The sequence below is a fragment of the Serinus canaria genome, chromosome 25 (assembly GCF_022539315.1).
Source record: "Serinus canaria isolate serCan28SL12 chromosome 25, serCan2020, whole genome shotgun sequence".
Taxonomy (NCBI): domain Eukaryota; kingdom Metazoa; phylum Chordata; class Aves; order Passeriformes; family Fringillidae; genus Serinus; species Serinus canaria.
This window is the reverse complement of record NC_066338.1, coordinates 5,942,844-5,964,648: the sequence shown is the minus strand read 5'-3', so window position 1 is coordinate 5,964,648 and position 21,805 is coordinate 5,942,844. Positions and strand designations below refer to the sequence as shown.

The window sequence follows — 21,805 nt, the reverse complement described above, 5'->3', positions numbered from 1 at the left end:
TCCCAATTTCCAATAAACAAATTCCAGTTTCCAATAATTCCAATTTCCATTGGGAAGAAATGAAGATCTGAAAGTGAAAAAATACCAATATCTTTTATTAACAAGCAGGAAATGCTCCCAAAATCCCGATTTTAGCGTGGCCCCGCCCCCACCCCGCCCTCACACCTGCCCCCTGGGCCATGCCACTTTTGAACCCTCCACCTCCTGACCAATCAGATCGCTCGGCTGCGTTTTGGTCACGCCTCCCCTCTGTTTGCTCACAGCGTGGACCGTTGGTTGCTCCGCCCCCACGCTGTATCCTCAATTCCCATTGGCTTCCCTGTGCGGGGGCGTGGCTCAGGCTGGGTATATAAACCGGGTGGCGGGAGCAAGGGGCTGAGTTCGGCACCAGGATCGGCGGCGATAACCCCGGAGCTGGGCAGCTGGACAGCGGAGGATCCCAGCGGTGGACACTGCAGTGGCCGGAGCCTGGAGGATCCCAGCGGTGGACACTGGAACGGCCAGAGCCCCCCGGACCGGGGCGGCCGGACACCGGAGGATCGCGGCGTTGGACATCGGGGGACCACAGCGATGAACACTGGTCCACAGACCGCCCCCGCGCACATTACGGTAAGCACGAACGGAGCCGATCCGCCCCCTCCCGGTAAGGGAAGGAGGACGGCGATTATTTGACACCCTCCCCCAGGTGAAGACGGTCCCGGCCCCCCACAGCGGAGGAGCAGCAAGGGTGCGGAGACCCCACCGGGCACTCCGCTCCAGAGACCACCTCTGCACACATTACAGTAAGCACGAGCGGAGAGGATCCGACTCCATCCCGGTAAGGGAAGGAGGACGGAAATGATCTGACCCCCCCACCACCAACAGCGGAGGAGCGATAAGGGTGCGGGGACCCCACCGGACACTCCGCTCCAGAGACCACCCCCCGCCCCCGCCCACATCACATCACGGTAAGCACGAACAGAGAGGATCCGGCCCCCTCCCGGTAACGGGAAGCGGCCGGAGATAACCTGACTCCCTCTTATCTCCACAGTGGGCGCAGACAGTCTCGGTTTCCGGGAACCGGGGAGCAGCGGGGCTGCGGAGACCCCCCCCCTTCCCTTCCCCCCCTCCTTAAATTAAACAGGAACTGAGACGAGCCGGCCCCTCCCGGTAATGGGGGAGGATGGAGATGATCTGACCCCCTCGCTCCGTTCATTCCCGCACGGGACCGGGGTGGAGCCGAACCCCGAACCGGACCCTCCTTAACGGGGGACAACCGAGACCAAACGGCCCTTCCTTAACGGAGGAGAACCGGGACCGCCGGGCCCTCCTTAATGAAGGAGAACCGGGACCACCGGCCCCTCCATCATGGGGGAGGACCAAGGCCACTGGGCTCTCCTCAACGGGAGAGGACTGAGACCAGAGCCAGAGACAAGCCTGTCCCACCTGAGTGAGGTGAGGAGGGCTGAGACCCCCGGTGCCCCTAAATGCAGAAATGGAGACCCCAAAACAGACGGCCAGAGACCCCCACAGCCCATGAATGGCGGGAGGACGGAGATCCCCCCGGTGTCCTTCAAGGGTGAGAAGGGTGGAGACCGCCCCGAGCATCCTGCGGGGTGAGAGGGACAGGGGAGCATCCCCAGAGCCCCTCCAGGCAGCCCTGGGCCCAGAGAGAGCTCCTGAGCATCCCCCAGGCTCTGGGCAATGGAAATCAGAATTTACAAAAATCAAATTTTACAACAGATGGGGAAAAAAAATCCAGTTTTACAAAAATCAAATGTTACAAATTGTGGGAAGCTTTGGGTGATATTGACTCCCCCAAGGAGTCACTTGAGGTGAAAACACGAACAAATCACAAAGCCCCAGCCCCCACCCCGGGGCTGTGCCCATCCTTGTCACACCTGGGGGCTGCTGGGTGTCCCCACCCCTGAACTGGGGGACCATCGGACCCCCCCTAATTAGGAGAGGGGACAGAAATGAAAAGTGAATTTAGGGAGGGGAGCCCCCCGGGCCCCCTCAGACCCCCAGAGGAAGAGGGGATGGACCTGGAGCATCTGGGGGCACCAGGCAAAGGAAAATGGGCAGAAATGAATTCTAACAGCTTGTAATTTGGCTAATAATTTGATTTATAATTTGGCTGATTGTTAGTTTGGCTGATACTTTAGCTACTTATTTTGCTCTCTCAAGTAGCACTTGAGAGAAAAATGCAAACAAATCCCAATCCCCTGGGCTTGGGAGCATGGGACAGCTAGAGATTCCATCCCTGTCACACCCAGGGGCTTTCCAAGTGATTAATTATTTAATTATTTTATTGTTCTGTGGGTTTAGAAGCACAGGGCCCCCCAGTCCCTCTCAGTCCCCCCAGTGTGACACGGATGGAGACCCCTCAAGTGCCCCCAGGCTCTGAAATAAATAAAATTCAGTAAAATCTGACAGCCCAAACCAGGCATGGACTGATTATTTAATGTAATTTATTATATCATTTATTATTTTATCATATTTATAATTTATATTAACTATATATACATTATATATATTATTTCTAATAATTAATATTCCTTATATAAAAATGTGAAATATATTATGGATTTTGTTTAATGGCTAATAATAATAAATAATAAAAATTGGGGGCTGAATGTACGGTGAGGCCTAAAGGTGGGGTTTGGTTTAGGGCTGTGGGTTTAGGAAGGGGCTGCAGTTGGGGCTGGGTTTGAGGTCGGGGTTAACCCTAAGCCAGCCCCACTTTTGGGGGTCCCTGGGGTCTAAGCCCCACTTCTGGTCTGCCTGGGCTCATTTTTTTGGGGTCCCACTCCCACTTTTGGGGTTCCTGCGCTTATTTCCTGCCCCGCCCTTGAGTGGGCGTGGCAGTGTGGCAACGCCCAATAGAGGGCCACTCCCCCTTCACGAGATTCCCGCCCTTTCCCGCAGCTCTCGCGAGAGTTGGCAGCACGGGCGGGGCTCCCTCAGAGCAGCCCGGCTGGGCCTGGCCGCGCTCCCCTCAGCCCTCCCCGCTCCCTCAGTCTCCTGCTCCCCTCAGCCCTCCCCGCTCCCTCAATCTCCTGCTCCCCTCAGCCCTCCCCGCTCCCTCAGTCTCCTGCTCCCCTCAGCCCTCCCCTCAATCTCCTGCTCCCCTCAATCTCCTGCTCCCCTCAGCCCTCCCCGCTCCCTCAGTCTCCTGCTCCCCTCAGCCCTCCCCGCTTCCTCAGTCCTTTCCCTAATTCCTTCCCGTTCCCTCAGCCCTGTATGCTCCCCTCAGTCCTTTCCCTCAGCTCACCCCACTCCCCTCAGCCTTCCCGCTGGGCAATAAAGCCCTCTGCAAGGACCCTTCTGAGAACATGGGCTCCAAAACCCTCGTGCAAGGGCCCTTTTGGGCTCCAAAGCTAATAATAACAACAACCATCCCCAGGACTGAGCACATGGCACGGGCTGGTGTTCACGCCCAGGGTGGCAGCCGTGGGCCCCTCCTGGAGCTCTTTATTGGGGCTGGGGTAGGCTCAGCCCTTGGGGGCTGAGGTGAAGATGCACAGTGAAATAAACAGGGGCAGGAGATATTCCACCTATTTAATGCCTGCATTAGTAGTGATCAGCTCAAAATGGGGGCTTTGGCAGGTCCACAGGTGGCCATTCCCAGCAGTGACTCAGAAGAGGAGGATTTTCAGCTCTGTCCCCAAAGGAGCAAAGCCGGGAGTCCTGTCCTCATGAGGGCAGTGCGGGTATATCCAGGGTTTCAGTGAGGGTGGTCAGTCCAGGGGATCCTGGGTCAGCCTCGCATCGTTTAATTGGGGCGAGAAGTGACCGAGGTTCTCAGTGTCTCTGCCGGCTTCAGACCTCGGCCCTGCTGTCCAAACACCACCCTGACCTCTCTATTCTGCTTTGGCTCGTCTCTTTTGGGGTATTTTCCAGGATTTGGTGAAGGTTTTGTCCCAGTGCAGTCTGGGTTTGGAGATAAGTTTGCATGTCTCCTGAGATGCAAATATCCCCCTCTCCCCACCGTCCGGGGGGAGGGTTGTCATCCTCCTGGCAGCAGGCTAGGGTGGTACTGAAAAACAAAAATTCTCCACAATAGAGAGTTAAACGGCGATACTTAAGGATACTCAACAGGTGATTACAAAATTTAACTAACAAAGAACTCTCGGCCGGGATCAGTTCCCAGCTCAACCCAAAACTCTGCAGCTCCTTCTCTTAAAAAAAAACAGGTAACTTTTTTACTCATAACAGGATCATACTGGGAGCAGCTCCTGGGCGACTGAGTTACACTGGGATCATACTGGGAGGGAGTGGGAGCAGCGGGATGGCTCCAGCGCTGGGGCTGGGGGTGCTCCTGGGGCGTGAGGGAGGGAGTGGGACCCCCGGCACCGGGACCCTGAACTGCCATTCCTGCCACCATAGGAACCCCCCTGAATGCCCCATTCCTGGACACCAGGACCCCCTGCTCCCCTTTTGCCGGCTCCCAGCCTCCAGACTTCCTGTGTGCCTGACCCTGGGAAGCCTTGGACCTCCATTCCTGCCTTTCCCAGCCCCCAGCCCCACCTTTCTGCAGAACCAGAGACCCCCTGAACTTGCCCTTCCCGACCACCCCGGGTGTCCCCAGCCTGTTACCCTCCTTTTTTGGGAAACCCTGGACTCCCCTTTCCTGGGCTCAAGGCCCCCCTGGAACTCCCTTCTGCCTCTCCCAGTCCCTGCACCCCAGTTTCTGTGACCCTAAGTCCCCCTGCACCCCCATTCCTGAGACCCGAGATGCCCTTTTACCCCTTTGCCCGGCACTGAGACCCCTCTGCACCCCCTCATCCAGCACCAACTCAGCCTTTCCCCAGCCCCCGCCTCTCCCAGCCCCCTGCCCCACCCTTTTCCCTGACCTGGGACCCCTGGGCCCCCATTCCTGCATTTCCCAGCCCCTCCTTTTTCTCACTGAGGAATCCTGGCACCCCCTTTCCTGGGCACAGGATTCCCTGGACACCCCATCCCAGCTCTCCCAGTGCCTGCACCCCCTTTCTTTTGCTCTGAGCCTCCTTCCCAGCTCTGCCAGCCGTTCATGTCCCCCCTTTCCTTGGCCTGTTGACCGCCATGGATCCCAAAACTCTCACTTTCTGCCCCCCGGCTCTCCCAAATCTTGGTGTCCCCCCAGTTCTGCACTCCCTGCAGTGCCTGGAGTGGCGGGAGCCCAGCCCGGGGGTCCCCCAGTCCTTGATTGGGGGACATGGACGGGACCCCCTGGGAGACATATACATCGGGAGGCTCTGGAGCACAAAGGTGGGTGTGGGAGGAGGAGGGGAGTTCCTGTGGGAGTGTGGGATTCAGGAATAGGAGACTTGGGAATGCAGAAATTCCCATGGAATTTCCATGGCTGGATCTCACTCTCATTCCAGTCAGGTGAGAATTCCATGGATGGGTCTCCCCCCAAGCCATTGCCATGAGCATTCCATGGGGAAATGATTTGAACTGATGACCAATGCAATGCCAGCAGTGCAATGAAATGTAATCCCTGCTGGGATTCCCTGGGACATGGATGCCAATCCTTTGCCCAGGCCTGCTCTGCTGTGTCCGTGGCAGCACCAGGGGAGTGTCCTGTCCCTGCCCTGAGCCCAGCACGAGCCTTTCCTTGGCTGTTCTGTGCCCTGCCCGGGGCAGGAGGGCACTGCTGGGGTGGCTTTGGTGGCCCCGGGCACCTGGCCGGGCTGCAGCCGCTGCAGAGGCCCCTGGGGAATGTTCCAGAGCAAAGCTTACAGCAAACAGCAGTTCCTGGAGGGGATTCTGCCTCTGGGCCTGTGCTGGGAGCCCGAGGGCAACAGCCCAAAGTGCTGGAGCTCAGTGTCCCTCAGCCAGGCCGTGTTCCCTGGCTGTGCCCTGTCCCTCTGCTGTCCCCTGTCCCTGTCCCTTGGCTCTGTGGGGTCGGAGGTGGCAGTAGGACCCAGGGCAGCCCTGGGGGAGAACAACCCTGAGCCCCAGCTGGGCCAGTTGCCCCAGTACCTCACAGGGCTGCCCAGGTCACTCCCAGCATGGGCCTGTGGCTCCCAGTCACACCCAGTATAATGCCATTGGCCCCCAGTATGGTCCCAGTCACTCTCAGTTACATTCAGTACAATCCCAGTATGATCCCAATCACTCCCAGTATGACCCCACTGTGATCCCCGCATGGTCCCAGGTGTTACCATTCACCCCTAGGATGGTTCCAGCCTCTCCCAGTGTGGTTCCAGTCACCCCCTGTTGTGGGTAAACCAGGACTCCTGAACAACTGACCACTGTGACCAAGCAGAAGCTGTTTATTGTTTACATCACACACACTTTTCCAGATTCTACAAACTACTAAGATCACACTTCTTGATTGGTGCCTTTGTCTCCTTCCCTCATTCTCTGCCTCTATTTCTCAGTGTCTGTGGTTGGTCACCCTGCAGGTGTTTCACAGCCTCTTGGGAGTCTCTGTGGTCGAGATGACCCTGAGATGTGTAAGAAAGTCTCTTTTTCCCAGCCCGGCAGTCAAAGAAGCAGTCAGGATTCTTCTGTTCTGCTTTTCAAGTTTCTTTATTTTCTTGAGCAGCTTCAGGGGAATTACCTGTTCTTCCTGTCACTTGGGATAACAGCACCAGGTATTGAATTCTTGGCTGTGCCCACGTCTGCACACCCCACACCTTGCCAAGCCTCTCCCCCAAACTCACACCATGTGTCTGCTCCACACATTCTAATCTCACCCAAGGACAACCAAAGCATTTACAGTTCTGAGGGCAGTGGATGTTTTCAGGTGTCACTGGTTGTAGGTTCATTGGTGGTATTAGGGATCAGTGTCCTTTTCAAGCCAGGGATGAACCCACTTTGCTGGTATGCATCAGGGTCCTTTGTCTGTAATGACACAAACATAACCCCTTCCCCACATCAGTAAATCTGCAGGTCCTTCCCATAACCCTGTCCTAGGATTTTTAAAACAAACTTCTGGACGATGCTGTACCAATTCAGAATCCTGCTGCAAACCTGAGTCATGTGTTAATGCTGGTGGTTCACTGTGATTGCCCACTAACCAGAGAGGATTCATAACACAGACTGCTTTCAGCACTCTGTGCTGTGGGCTCAGCCCATCCTCCCCCGTTTTTTGTTTCTCAAGCAGTCCTTTCAGGACCTGATGTGTGCTTTTGATGATAGCTAGTCTGCACCTGGCGTGGGGCAATTCCTGAATCCTGCATTCATCCAGGCCAGAAGAGACCTTCAGATCTGTCCCTTTGGTGCTGCCTCCCTGGCTGCTCCCAGCACCTCCAGCAGCAGCACTTGGCTGGCTCTTGGCCTTGCCCATGCCCACTTCCAGCAGGGCTGGCTGGAGGGGAGCACCCACAGCCTGTGCCCCTGCAGCCCAGCCCCTGTGGGCAGTGTGGGGCTGCTGTGGGTGGGCTCCAGAGGGGAATGTCCTTGCAGCAGCAAGTGCCACAGAGAGCCCAGAGCCAAAGAGTCTCTCCCCTGCAGGCACTGCTTCTTCGGGGCATTGAAATATTTCCAGTGCTGGAGTGGGCTGATGGCTGTTCCTCATGCCACTCAAAAAGAAGCTGATGGTTGGATATTATTGGAGAATTTCTCTGCAGTTGAGCCTGGCAGGGGGTTGTTTCCAGGGGAAAGCTGCTCCCTGATGCCTCCCCCAAGGTCTGTGTGTTTCAACACTTTGTTGATGCTTCTCAAATGAGAAGAAATTCCTGGGGCAGCAGCAGGATTTACCTCTCACCAGAAAATACTGTTACCTAAGTTGGTTTTCCAGTCCATCCAGCTCTTACAGTGGGTATCCTGGCATGTGTCCAAACCCTAAGATGTTCATATCCCCAAAGGGTGACAAAGGGTTTTTCCTGTTGTTAAGACCTGGAAGCCTTTGAGGTTTACAAATATATGGCAGAGTCATTGCCAGGTGCTGTACTGTGTTTATAGTGGTCTTTTAATAAGTAATAAAATTACAGATGGACCATGACAGGAAAATAACTTGCTGCAGGAAAAATTCTTCAAGGCCCAGTTTGGATGTGCAGCCCCCAGTTTGCCCAGTTTCCCTCTCCTTTGGCCCGGGCCGGGTTCCCCCCGCCCGCAGCGGCTGGGAGCAGCCGAGAGCCCCGCGCTGCCCATCCCGACCTGTCCCGGCTCCATCCCCGCTCCAGCCGCGGGCTGCGAGGGCTGCGAGAACGGGGCACCGAGGGTGTCGGGGCTGCTGGGGGATGGAGGAGGGATGAAGGCGGAGAGAGAGCAGCGATAGAAGGAGGAGAAGGAGGTGGGGTTCGGGAAGAGGAGGAGGAGAAGGGATGGAAGGGAGGGATGGAAGGTGGAGAAGGAGGTGGGGATAAGACAGAGGAGGAGGAGCAGGAGGAAGAGGAGGGACAAAGGGGATCGGGGCAGAGTAGCCGGAGCCACGCGCTCGCTCGAGCCCTGCCTGAATTCGCAGCGCCCACCTGTGGGATCATCGCCCCCCCCATGGCGCAGGTGAGCGGGGAGGGGGAGCTCGGCCCAGATATCCCGGGGGGTGCCTGGGTGGGGTTTTTCGGGGGATGTTTAGAGAATGGAGAAGTGCAAGGCTGACCGGAAAAGGCCCCTCGGGGGGACATCGGGCGGTGGCGGTGGCGGCTGGCGGCAGAGGCAGCCTGGAGGAGCAGAGCCCTGTGTCCCCCAGGAGCCCAAAGTGGGGAGCCCAGAGAGGGGGGAGCGCCCCCCTTGGCGGGAGCCTCAAGAGCCTGGAGAGGGGCAGGGGGGACTCCTTGGAGCCCCTTCAGCCCAGAGCAGAGAATGAGGGGAGAAGGGAGCCCGGGAGCCCAAACAGCCCCGGCATCCCGAAATGGGGAGAACAAAGAGGGGGGAGCTTTTGGGATTGCTGGGACTGCCAGCAGCCTGGGCAGGGTGGGCACCGAGGAGCAGGGGGACCCCCAACCCAAGCGTGACCCCAGCAGCTGGGACAGGGGGGAACCCCAAACACCACAGGGGACCAAGGACGGGGAACTCCTGGGAGGCTTTTTCAGGGCTGAATCTTGGTGTTTGTTTTTCTGGAGCCCAGATGGCCGGGGACTTGCAGAGATGGACTCGGGCAGTGGGACCTTCAAATTGTGTTGGTGAAGATGAAACAGGAAAGCCTTATAAATCTGATTGTCTGGCAATAGATTTTGAGAATATAGAAAGTAGAAGCAAGATTGAAATGAAAGCAAGATTTGAGATTCCTTAGTTACTGAACAACTGGAAAACAATGGAAGGAAATCCCCTTGTGATGAAAGAATTCTCTCTGCTTGCAGACAGATCCAGGGGCCAGAGCAGACCCTGCTAGCTCAGCAGAAGGGGTCCAAAGAGGAGTTTTTAGGGTTTAAAATGTAACACGGTATAGGCTGTATGTAAATGCTATAGGATTTGTATCTTGCACTGGATTGGTGAGTGAGAAATAGAATATTCAGAACAGGAGAAGATTCATTGTACTGTGACGGGAACCTTACTCTCTTCTGCTCTTGCCCTCTTCCTCTCTCATCCTCTCTCCCACTCCCTTCTCTCGGGCCTGTTTTGAGCTGTGGCTGGGAGCTCCCAGCAGGGCCCCTATGCCCAGGCCCTTTGCAATGAACCTCAAGTTCACCGACCTGGCTGCAGAGATCTCTGGTCTCTGTCCCTCCTGAACGTCCTACCCCCAACGCTCCTACAAACATCTCATCCCTTGTTTTCCCCACACCAGGATTTCCCATTGCCCACCCCTGGAAGGCTGTGAGGAAGAGGAAGATGCCCCGGGACACTGAAGCAGCTGAGGAGAAAGTCAGTGCCCTTTCCGCTCTGTGCTGCTCCATCTCCCAGCCCAGCACGGCCCCGGCTGCAGGACAGCCCTGTGGGAATCTCCTTCCCCTTGCCTGTGGCACAGAGGCAAATCCCATCCTGTCCTTGTCCTTCCTCCCCCACAGCAGGCATGGAGAGCAGGGAGGACAAATCCCCGGGGCAGAACCTGGTGGAAGAGGCCGTTTTGAGCAGCTCCACGGCGCAGGAAGCCAACGGGGAGGAAAAGCCCCAGAGATCCCGCACAAGGAGGGGCTACAAACGCAGATCACAGGGATCTGAGGGGGAAAGAGCCAGCCTGGGCTGGGAAGGCGGCCGGAGATTGAGCCAGAGCTCAGAGCTGGTGCTGCATGAGCAGGTCTGTGGTGGGGAGAAGCCCCATATGTGTGGGGAGTGTGGGAAGAGCTTCAGGTGGAACTCCAACCTGATCAGTCACCAGAGGGCCCACACTAGGGAACGGCCCTACGAGTGTGATCAGTGCAGGAAGAGGTTTCAGACCAGCTCCAATCTCCTCGTGCACCAGCACACGCACACAGATGAGAGGCCCTTCTGCTGCCCCGACTGCGGGCAGGGCTTCAGGCGAAATGACCATCTTGTCGTGCATCAACGCATCCACACTGGGGAGAGGCCCCACGAGTGTGAGGAATGTGGGAAGAGCTTCAGCCGGAGCTCCAACCTGATCCTGCACCAGAGGGCTTCAGGCACAACTCCCATCTTGTGTTGCACCAACGCATCCACACTGGGGTGTTGCAGTTCCCTGCAAGGCAACCTGGTTCTCGGGTCCTGCACGGTGACCCAAATACAGAGTCATTCGGTCCACATGCTGCAGACACCAATATGGTGGATAGCAAATGGCGTTTATTCAAAGGTTTCAGGGGTATTTATGGCTTGGGTAGTTTGTGTCACTTCCTTTGGCCCTGTCCTGGGTGCGGCCAGGTAGCCAAGGTCAGACTGAAGGTGAGGAGGGGTCTTCCTGTCTACCCGTAACAGCCCGAGATCTTCCGGCCGCAATCCCTAACTCTCCCACATTTCCCCCCCCACCATGATAAGTAAAAATCTCATAAAGTTATAAAATGTAAAGGTTACAAAATTTCATGGGTTAGTAGGATTAGTGTAAAATCGTAAGTGTGTTAGTAACTTTAGCATGCTTTAAAGTAATTGTCGGCGCTCGAGAAACAAAATGTTAGCTGTTTCTAAACGCTTTTTAACGAATAGCACCAGTTTGTTTAATATGCAAGGCCCGAAGATTAGGGTTAGTAAGATTATAGTGATTGGGCCTATTAGGGTAGAGATCAGGATGGTGAGCCATGGAGACTGGTTGAACCACGACTCGAACCAGCCCTGTTGAGCTTCTCTGTCCATTTTCCTCTAGTTCAGCCGGTTTCTCAGTTCGGCCATGGAGTCTTTGACGACTCCGGTGTGGTCTGCATAAAAGCAGCATTCCTCTTTCAAGGCAGCACACAGGCCCTCCTGCTGCATGAACAAGAGGTCCAGTCCTCTCCTATTTTGGAGGACAACCTGTGAGAGTGAGGAAAGGGATTTTTCCAGCGAAGAGATGGACTTCTCAATCCTTTGCAGGTCCTCATCGATGGTCATTTGCAGTTGGGACAGTCCTTGGTGTTGGGTCGCTAGGGCTGAGACGCCTGTGGCCGTTCCAGCTGCTCCTAGACCGAGCAGCATGGCTATAGTTAAACCTGTCAATATTTCTCTTTTGTGGAGATGGCTGGTTTCTTCGAAGAGGTAGTACACTTCTTCGTCTGAGTGGTACAGGACCCTAGGAACAATTAGAACTTGGACACAAAAGTCGTTAGAGTGATCGAATTTTTCAAGGAGTACACATGGGCTTACTCCGGATCGGTGACAGACCCACATTCCCGATGCAGCTGGGATCACCCACTGGAACTTCCCTCCCTTAAGTTTGCCAAATTCTTTGCAGACACTGCCCGTCTGCCTCGCCAAGGTTGCATTACCGAAGCATTTGCCTTGGCCCGTAACCTGACTCAGGGTAATGCCTCTCCGGGGGGTGTCCCATCTGCATTGGCGTGGATTGTTTGACTTTGAGAAGATGAATGGGAGGTCGAAGGCAACGCCTTCGTAAAATGGGGTTGTGCATCATAGCATAACCAGCATGATTCTGTGAAGTTTGGGTTGGACTGGTTTAACGATATGAAGGTAGCATTTAACACGTTTATGAATGAATTGGAAAGGTTCGGTTCGGCTAGGAGACTGGATGGGGAGACTAGTTCTGACCTTTGCGTTTCGGGGCTAGAACTACTGTTAACTGCGATCTCTTCCCTGGGTTTGCTCGCTACTAGGACCGGATTGGGTCCGACTGATTGGGACATAGAGGCTGGGAGTCTGATAATTTGCACGTTCACCCACTCTTTTGACCCTTGAACGGCTACTGTCCATGTTCTGCCTGTGGTCCAACTGGGGTGATTTGGCTGTAAAACTGTTATGTTGTAGTTAGTGCATTTCCGAAATTTGGGGATTTTATGACTGTTTCAATGGAAATTTCCGTGGAAAAAGAAGGGTGTTTTGCAGCCAGTGGGTGCCCAGGTGAACTGCAAGAACCTGTCGGGCTCTTGTGGATCCCACCCAGGCCCTGACGGTCTGGCATCTGTAACAATGGTTTCGCAGCCCCAATGCCCACAGTATCCCCACCCTGGGTGATTGCAGTAGCTTTTTCCTGGGTTTGAGGCTGGACACCAGTAGGTTAGGTACGTTTGTGTGACGTGTGGGGAAGAGGGGTCTACCTTTGGTCGTCCCGGAAACAAGTCAGTAAAGCGGAGATTGAAGGATGGGGTGTTTGGTGTGGTGACTCCTTTGAGCACCTTGCCACTGCTAAGGTGTCGCATGACCCACCTGAATGGCTAATGAGGGTAGTGGTCTGGGCTGGCTTGCCCTCTGGCGACAAGCCCCAACAGCAAAATCACACAGAAACACCGTTGATGTCTGAGTCTCACCCGCGTGGCTCTCTTGGGCACTGCTGGACGGCTTGGTGGTCCATCCTCTGGAACGGGGATGTACGCGTCACGAGGACGCCCCACGAGCATGTCCTGTAAACAAAAACTCACAACTCTCGTCAGTCTCGTTCTGCTCATGGTTAAGATCGGGCTTGATTGACTTTAGCGGACACCATTTAATGTGCCCATCCTTTTTGACAGCTGCATATCCCCGCGCCGTGAGCACCAATCTCCAACCCTGTTCCCACTGCCCCAGTTCGTTTTTGATCACCACCCGCGGGCCCTCCTCTAATGCTTGAGGTGTCCAGTGTTTCTGAGCTGGACTGTTTGTTTCATCCCCCCTAGGGTATTGATTTAATGCTAGCAGCGCAGTTGCAAGGATGCGCACTTGGTCACCCGAGGGAATGGTATTGGAGAAGCCTTCTGCCTTTGCTAGCACTTCCAGCTTAGTTTTCAGAGTCTGGTTTGCTCTTTTGACAATGGCTTGTCCGGTGCTGTTGTATGGGATGCCCTGCACCAAGGCGATGTTCCATTTCGAGGCGAATGTCTGGACTGCCTGTGATATGAAGCTTGGGCCGTTGTCTGTTTTGATTTGCTTTGGAACTCCAAGCCATGCCATGGCTGTCAGCCAGTGTTGGATGGTCGCTTTGGAGTCTGTCTTGAGATGCTGTGTGGCCACAATCATGCCGCTGTACGTATCTACAGTAACTGCAAGCCACGCTCGAGGTTTCAACAGCTGGCATTGGGTAAAGTATGTTTTCCACACTTCTCAGGCTTTGAGACCTCTGGGGTTGACACCTCTCGACCATAGTGGCGACTTCTGGCAGTGAGGACACGTTGCGACGACGTGCTTTGCGTCTGCAGTAGAAATTCCGCACTTTTTTGCAAGTGCTTTCACTCCGATGTGAAGAGTTTCGTGCAGGTGACTAGCTTCTTTCAGCGTCCATACGCCCTTTGCTGCAGCGTCGGCCTTGTCGTTGCCTATCTGGTAGAACCCTTTGATCGGGTCATGGTTGTTGATGTGGATGACTGATATGGTGCCTTTCCGTGAATAGAGTGCTTCTTCCAGCATCGTTGCCACTGGGGACACTGACACACCTGGTCCGGACATGGCTAGGCAGAGTTTTGCCACAAATATGGAGTCAGTCACAATGTTAAGGTGTTCCTATGGGAACAGTCCACACGCTAGCACCACAGCTGCTGCTTCAAGCTGTTGTACTGAAAGCGTAGGGTCGGTTGCCTTGACACATTGCCACTGTTCTCCTGACTGCCACACTGCCACCGCGGGGGAGGTCTGCGATGATGCGTCCGTGAAGATGGTTGGCCCTGCCTGTGGTCGATCGACCACCTTGGGTGGGAGGTCGATATCGATGACCGTGAGCAGCCGAGTCCAAGGGGGTTTCTCTGCGTGGCAAATTTCTCCTCCAAAGCCTGTGAGGGCTATGGCTAGGTACTCCAATATTGTTGTTGACTGTGCAGGGAGCTGTTTGAGGAGAGGCAAGCTTATCTTGGACGGCTCGATGCCTAGATGTCTTAGGGCGAGTTTCCTGCCTTTCATGATGAGGTTGCTGAGGCATTCGACTCCCGGGGAAAAGGCTCGTGACGGTTTCCCCAAGACCACCCATAGTATCGGTTGGGCCTTGTCAGGGGGTCCTTGGGCTAAAGCTCCCACTCCCCCCTTTTTTGTAAAGTGGACATACAGATCGACTGGAGCACTTGAATCCCATCTAGTGAGCATGTTCTCTGACATCTGACGTTCGATGAAGTCGAGCGAGCTTACCGCTTCTGGTGTCAGGGTTTTCTGCTCCCATGGGTTCTTCCCTTTCAAGAGGTCGTTTAGAGGGTCCATGACTTTGGGAGGAATCAGGACGATGTTGCGGAGCCACTGCAAGGACCCTACCAGCTGTTGCATGTCATGCAGCGTCTTGATGTCCTGGCGGATTTTCACCTGGGGAGGGGTTACGTAGGAAGTTGTGATTCCCACTCCCAGGAAGGTCACACATGGTCCCTTTTTTATTTTTGCACTCGCCACCTCAAAGCCATTCGTCCTCAGGGTCTCGGAGACGGTTGACACCAGCTGGTCCACTTGTCTCGTGGTTGGTGCTGCGATCAGGATGTCATCCATGTACTGCACGATGGTTACCGTCGGATTGCTCTGCCGGACAGGTGCTAGCGCTCGGTCCATGGTGATCTGGCAGATGGTAGGGGAGTTGAGCATTCCCTGTGGAAGCATCCTCCATTGGAAGCATAGGTTAAGCCGCTGGCTGTTTGGGAAGACGATGGAAAAGGCAAAATGCTCCTTGTCATCTTCATGCAGAGGGATAGAAAAGAAGCAGTCTTTGATGTCGAGCACTGCACAGGGTTGTCCTCTCGGTATCATTGAGCTCATGGGTAGTGATGTTTGGACAGGTCCCATAGGCTGGATTCGGTTGTTCACCTCCCGCAGGTCGTGTAGGAGACGGAAGCCTTCACCAGACCGCTTAGGTATCATGAAAATAGGAGTGTTCCATGGACTTGTGGAGGGTTCTATGTGATTCTTGTGTAATTCATGGCTAACCAACTCAAGGAGGGCAGTTATTCGAGGCTTTGACAGGGGCCACTGTTTGACCCACACTGGGTCAGCTGATTTCCAAGTCAGCTTGATGGGCAATGGTGGGTATGCTACAGTGGCCCCTAAAATAAATTTGTCACCCTAACATCCAGCAGGGCAAGGGCATCTCTTCCCAGTAAGGGTGGACAGTCCGACATCACATATGTAGTGAGGGTGATGGTTCTTCCCGGTCCTCTTTTCGTGCAGAGGGTTATTGCCACTGGTTGGGCGCTCTTGTGGGCTCAGGACAGCCCTCCAACTCCGCCCACCATGGGGGCTGCTTCTAGCTTCCATGGTCGGGGCCAATGTATGCCTGGGATGATGGTGACGTCTGACCCTGTGTCCACCCAAAAGGGAAGGCAGATGGCCGAGTCGTCCGAGCTGTTGTGGAGACGACACACTGCCCACACGATCAGTGGGTGCTTGCCCACATTCGCGGCAACGGCCACCCATGGGTCCCGTTCCCATGCTTTCATGGCCAAAGCCACCCAGGGACCTCTTCCCCAAGTGGCTGTTTGTGGTATTCCTGAGGCGCAGGTGGGTTCGGTTGGACCATTGGCTGGGCAGCAAAGTTGGACATTCCCTGAGAGGTTGGCAGTGGTGGGCACGGGAACCCTGTGCCCCATTGAGGGTTGCTGTAGCTGGGCCGTTGCATGTTCCCAGTGGGAGGAGGCTGGATACGGCCCAGCTGCCCTCTCCCTCTGCCGTTTCCCTGATGCTTGGATCTGCATTCCTTAGCTACATGCCCTTTCCTACCGCATGCCCAGCACGGTCCCCAAGGTTTCCCCTGCCGTGGGGAACAGCTGCTGATGGGTGTCCTAACCAGGGACAGTTTATCGCCACGTGCCCACCCTGGCCACACTTAATGCATGCCATGACACTCGTTATTGCAGTGTGAACTGCTGCTTGGATGGGAGCAAGGTGTTCCTCCTTAGCAACATGCCTGATCATGGCAGCTGTGTTAGATCCCTGTGGCAGTGATCTTAAAATGTCCTTTGTGGCTGAGTTACATCGTTGGCGTAGGCACTCTGCCAGCACTGGACCTTTTGCCTCTGAGGGTAATGTGGAGGCATCCAAGGCTGACTGCAGACGGTCCACAAACTGAGTGAAGATTTCACTCTCACTCTGTTTTATTGTAGTCCAAGGTGAAGGCTTGGCTACTAGTTTAAAGGCAACACGAATGGCTTCTCGGGCAGCCCGAGTTGTTGTCATAATCTCTGGGGCCCTCAGGCCTTCTGCCTGTGCCTGGGGGGTGATCATTGTAGGGTCTGTGCCCATTAGCCTCTGTATGCTGGAGCCGTGCAGTGGGTGGTCTGCCCCTGTTACCAGGGCTAGCTGTTTTGTACAGTTATCTTCCCACTCCTGCTTAAATAAAATCATCAAAAACCATTCAGCAGGTCTGCTTAATATCAAAAGGTAACATGTCGTCCCCCCCAAAAACGCCATCAATGAGAGTTGAAACCATTGCAGAATTAATCCCCTTATCCGCGATCGCTTTTGTAATCGCCTGCACGTCTTTCGGGTTTACCGGGGAATAGAACCTTTGGTTCCCGCCGGGTCCCCCCACCCGGACCGGAAACACCAGTTTCGCTGACGGGGTCCACTCCGCGCATGCAATTTTTATTTTCCGCCAGTCTGTAAGTGGGGTTCGATCTTTCTCTGATGTCCCCTTTACCCATGCGGGAGCGCTGCGGCTAATTGCCTTGCGTGCCGCTGCCGTTCTTCTGTTAGAACTCAAGTCTGAGTCGGAGCTCTCCGATCCCCGCACCGAATCCTCCGGATCGGAGCTCGACTCTGAGTCCCAGTCGGAAGTCGACTGCTCGGAGACTTCCGGTTTGCTCTGCCTTTTTCTTGGGCTCTGACCCCGCCCCTTCTTGCAGGGGTCGGACCGTTCCCTCCCTCTGGGGTTCCCCCGCCTCCTGCTGGGGGAGGTCCTTGCCCTATAAGGACCGAAAGTGAGCTGAGCGCTTTGATTGGTCATACGCTCCGGCACGGGGGCCGCCCCGTCCCCCCGCTCGCCTGCACATGCGTTGTTAAGTGGGCTGACTCCATTTCTGCCGGGTGAGGGTTCCTTTCCGTCCTGAACACACACCTCCCAGCCATTTTCAAACACATATGGAGGGGGTGCATTCCTGTCCTCCCCTTCGGGGCTCGGCGGTTTCGCCGCCACCCTCGCCTCCTCCGCGAGTCCCTGCCAAAACAACCGTGCGTCCTCCCCCCCCTCTGATGGTAAGCTGATCTGCTCGGAGGGGTCCGGCGTTCGCGGCTTTTCGCCGCCGGTATGTTCTAAGTCCTCCGCGGTCTGTGTTGCCGCGCCCACTCCCAGCTGCGGCGTGGCCAGCAACCACGCTTTTGCAGCTTGCCAGGTTTCCTGCTCATTTCTTGCCTTTTGCAAGGCTTGCACAACCCTGCCCCACGACTTGAGAGCTTTTCCTGAGCCACAGGACATGGTTTCTTCAGCTAAAATCTTAGTACAATGGTCCCATTTCTCCGGATGGAGAATATCCACGGGGCTATCTATCGCCTCTAATTTAATAAGCCTCGAAATAGCGAGGCATAAATCCTTGAGTTTACATTCTATACTCCACTGAACATGCATTTGGGTTACGACCTTCGCGATGGCTTCCATGTCCCTCGCTGGTCTGGGAGCGTCCTCCCCGCCGCACTAGACCCGCTGTGCAGCCGCCGGCCCCTGTCCAAGCGATTCCCGCAGCCCGGGTGCTGGTTCCTGGAGTTTTCGGCACCAGAATGTTGCAGTTCCCTGCAAGGCGACCTGGTTCTCGGGTCCGGCACGGTGACCCAAATACAGAGTCACTCGGTCCACATGCTGCAGACACCAATATGGTGGATAGCAAATGGCATTTATTCAAAGGTTTCAGGGGTATTTATGGCTTGGGTAGTTTGTGTCACTTCCTTTGGCCCTGTCCTGGGTGCGGCCAGGTAGCCAAGGTCAGACTGAATGTGAGGAGGGGTCTTCCTGTCTATGCGTAACAGCCCGAGATCTTCCGGCCGCAATCCCTAACTCTCCCACACTGGGGAGAGGCCCCACGAGTGTGGGGAATGTGGGAAGAGCTTCAGCTGGAGCTCCGACCTCATCAGGCACCAGAGGACCCACCCTGGGGGACGGCCTTATCAGTGTGGGGAATGTGGGAAGAGCTTCAGCCAGAGCTCCCAGCTGATCAGTCACCAGAGGACCCACACTGGGGAGAGGCTCTACGAGTGTGGCGAGTTTGGGAAAAGCTTCAGGGAGCATTCCACCCCGACCCGCCACCAAAAGATCCACAGAGGAGAGAGGCCCTATGAGTATGATAAATGCAGGAAGAGGTTTAAGAGCAGCTCCTGTCTCCTCCAGCACTATTGGGTTCACACAGATGAGAGGCCTGACTGTGGGAAGGGATTCAAGCAGAACTCCAAATTCATCACCCACTGGTGCATCCACACTGGGGAGAGGCCCTACGAGTTTCCCCAGTGTGGGAAGAGCTTCTCTCAGAGCTCTAACCTGACCCGACACCAACGCAGGCACCGGTAAGGGAAGCCCTGCGAGTGACCCGAGTGCGGGAAGAGCTTCGTGCGCTGCTCCAGCTCCATCCCCCACTGGAGGAGCCACGTTGGGCAGAGCTCTGGTCACCCACATTCCCTGTGATCCATGCTGGGAACACACCTGGCTGCTTCTCCTGTTTGTTTGGCCTTAATGTTCTTCTGATTCATGCCTTAAAAACAGGCTAAATGAAGGCAATTGATCAAATATATCTGAAGTCCCACCATTTCTCAGGTATTTGAGGGGGAATTTAGGATTTGGGGACACATTCTGTGTGGAGTGCCCCTGTTGCTAAAAGGCAGGAATTTGATCTCACCCTTCTTGTGTTGCTAAGAACTCCTCCCCTGGCCCAAACCCCAACTCCACCCCTGGGATTCCCTATAAAAACCCCAGGCCCTACCTTTGCCCTGTCTTTTGGGGGTCAGAAATGGATTCTGGAGCTCTCTGAAACCAAGACCCGTCTCGTTTGTTCCCGGCACTGGCAGCTGCAGCCTCCCTGGACACCATGAACTCTGGAGAATGGGGGCAGCCAGTGAGGACAGGTCCTGGATTGCAAGATAAGTGTGTGTTGTGTTTGCCATATCTTCTGTGCATTGGGCAGTTTATCTCTTCCCCAACCAAACCTCCCTCCAGGAGATATCTGCTGTTAATGGGCCATTAATTTACAGGAGAGTGAACGTGTTTTTCACAGGCAGGTTCACAGAAACTGGAAAACGTGGGGGTTCCCAGGAGGGGGCACCGCTGATCCAGGGCATCGAGGCGCTGCCTGCAATCGTCCATAACCGCCCCTAAGGAGCCTCCAGGGCTTCACCCTCCATGAGCTGCAGCAGACATGTCAGGAAAGGTGACAAGAGCCTGTGGAATGGTCCTTGTTGCAGGCAGATTAGCCACTTGCAGCTCTTCAAAACTCCCTCCCGTGAAAAATGAAAAAACTTAAACCATTCCTAAATGTGAAAAACATGTTCACCCTCCTGTGCAAATGTAAAAAGTTTAATAAAGGACAATGGGAGACCAGGACCATGGAGCAAATGTTATTACGGCCAGGTGCTTCTTGGCACTCAGCCAGGAGCACCCTGTTACCTTTGGGGATCCCCTGAAATACCTTTTCCCTTACACCAGCCTGCTGCATATTCATAGACCCTCGTGCATATCCATAAACTACTTTACATATTCCAGGAACTGTTCTACATGGCCCCTCCTTGGATCTGCCTTTTCAGAGCATGGGTGTTTCTTGGCTGTGGCTTTGGCTCCTTCTCTTTATCACCTCCAGTTTTCGGGCCTTGGTCCACTCTGCCTTCAGACGGGGAGTGCTGATAGTTGGCAGATCTGTACAGGTGTCCTCATCCTGTGTGCATTGGATGTTATCCCATCCCAGCAGGCATTTAACACAAGCAGCTATTTCATGAAGCTTAATTAACAACAGAAATAAAAGCTATATCTTTACAACAAAGTTGCTTTACCATCACAGATATAAAATCCATTTTAATATCTGTGAAAGCCAATATTATAATATGTATCCATAACATTGCCCATATCTTTCCTTACCCAACTGCAAACAAATGAGTAAGCTTGCTGTTACTGCTTTAAAAATGAGAGGGATTGTTTCCATCTCTGTGTTCTGCTGATTCCCCAAGTGGTTTTAACTTTTGTAGCAGGTTTTTTTGTAATTCTGTATACTCTAGAAGATGTTTGTTTTCTGCACAGAAAGTTGCTTTTTCATCACCAAGAACTGACTTAGGCAAAAACAAAAAAGAAGTAAAAATTCCAAGAGTGTTGCAAAAATGCATTTGTGAAACCTCTCCATGTAGGGCCAGTTCTTAAAGCATTCCCATCTCTAAATTGTGTGGAAAATATCAACATTGTCATTTAACACCCAGGGGATACTTTCTTCCTGGGGTTGTACCACTAGAGGGAGAGAATAAACCAGGAGATAATCAAGCCTTAAATCACTGTGTCTACATTAATTTCCAATCTTAAGAAATCTTGATTTTTTTTTTTTTCTAAAGTAGGATGTATTTTTGGGCCCCTTGTTTCAGTTTTTTATTAATTATCTGTCCAATCCCTCCCATGAAGCAGAGAGACCTTGTCCTCTAATCTCTAGAGTGTGGAGGGTGTGCAGTTGCTAATTAGGAGAAAACAAACCTATATCTCCATTTCTGTGCTGCAAACACAACGGAGAGGTTTGTGTCAGATTGAGGTGTGGAGATTTGTAGTGTCCATTACTATGGAGTTGTTTTTTTAAAAAAGCAGAGACTTGTACTGGCGAAGAACCCAGAATTAATTCAATGAAAAAGCTTTTTTTTTCTTTCACAGCATCATTGTGAAAACAGTTTGTAGGAACTATAATTGCAAGTTCACCTCTTGTAACAGCAGCTTATATTTCTAGTGTGTTAATATTTATGTATAAATCTAAGTTTTATAAAAATTGTAAATTTTCATTAAATTATTTGGGCTGTCCCTCAGCATACTAAAATATAATAAATACTTTTTAAATGTTGTGCTTACATGATAAAACTTTGAATAATAATGTTGTTTTATATTTTATAAAGCTGAACAGTTGTTTCTGAAATTATATGATAACTCATTAAATGTAACCAGTGCAGAAGAATTGGATATGCAAGTCAGAAAAAGATGTCTGGAAGACAACTAGAAGAAAGCAAAAATAATTTTACACAGAATAAACTCAATTGAAAAACAGCACAATGAGGTTGGCCTACTTATCAAAATAGCATAAAACTAATCACATCTTTCCAGAGTTTAAGGAGCAAGCAAAAGTAAAGCCTTAAGATAAGTTCAATGTGAGCATAAACCCAGGAAATAACCTTGAATTTGTGTGAAACTACAACCTGCAACTTTTATCAGTATTGTAGATCAGCCTGAGTTACAGGTGTGCAGAGAATGGAGGCATCTGTATTGTAGGAAGTATTCTAGTTTGTTGTAAACCCAGATTTTCTATGAGCTAGAAAAAGAAGTTGAATTAAT

The 21,805-nt window shown here is 53.4% G+C and overlaps 1 protein-coding gene and 1 pseudogene across 1 annotated transcript in view; one reads left to right on the top strand and one right to left on the bottom strand.

Annotated features, from left to right (window-relative positions):
- Positions 1-21,805, bottom strand: part of LOC115485198 (uncharacterized) — a 2,106,330-nt gene that overhangs the window by 503,831 nt on the left and 1,580,694 nt on the right. The window contains 1 exon segment of the mRNA XM_050983901.1: positions 4,443-4,459. Within this exon segment, the coding sequence (XP_050839858.1) occupies positions 4,443-4,459 (17 nt within the window).
- Positions 1-21,805, top strand: part of LOC103825013 (zinc finger protein 208-like) — a 742,626-nt pseudogene that overhangs the window by 171,193 nt on the left and 549,628 nt on the right.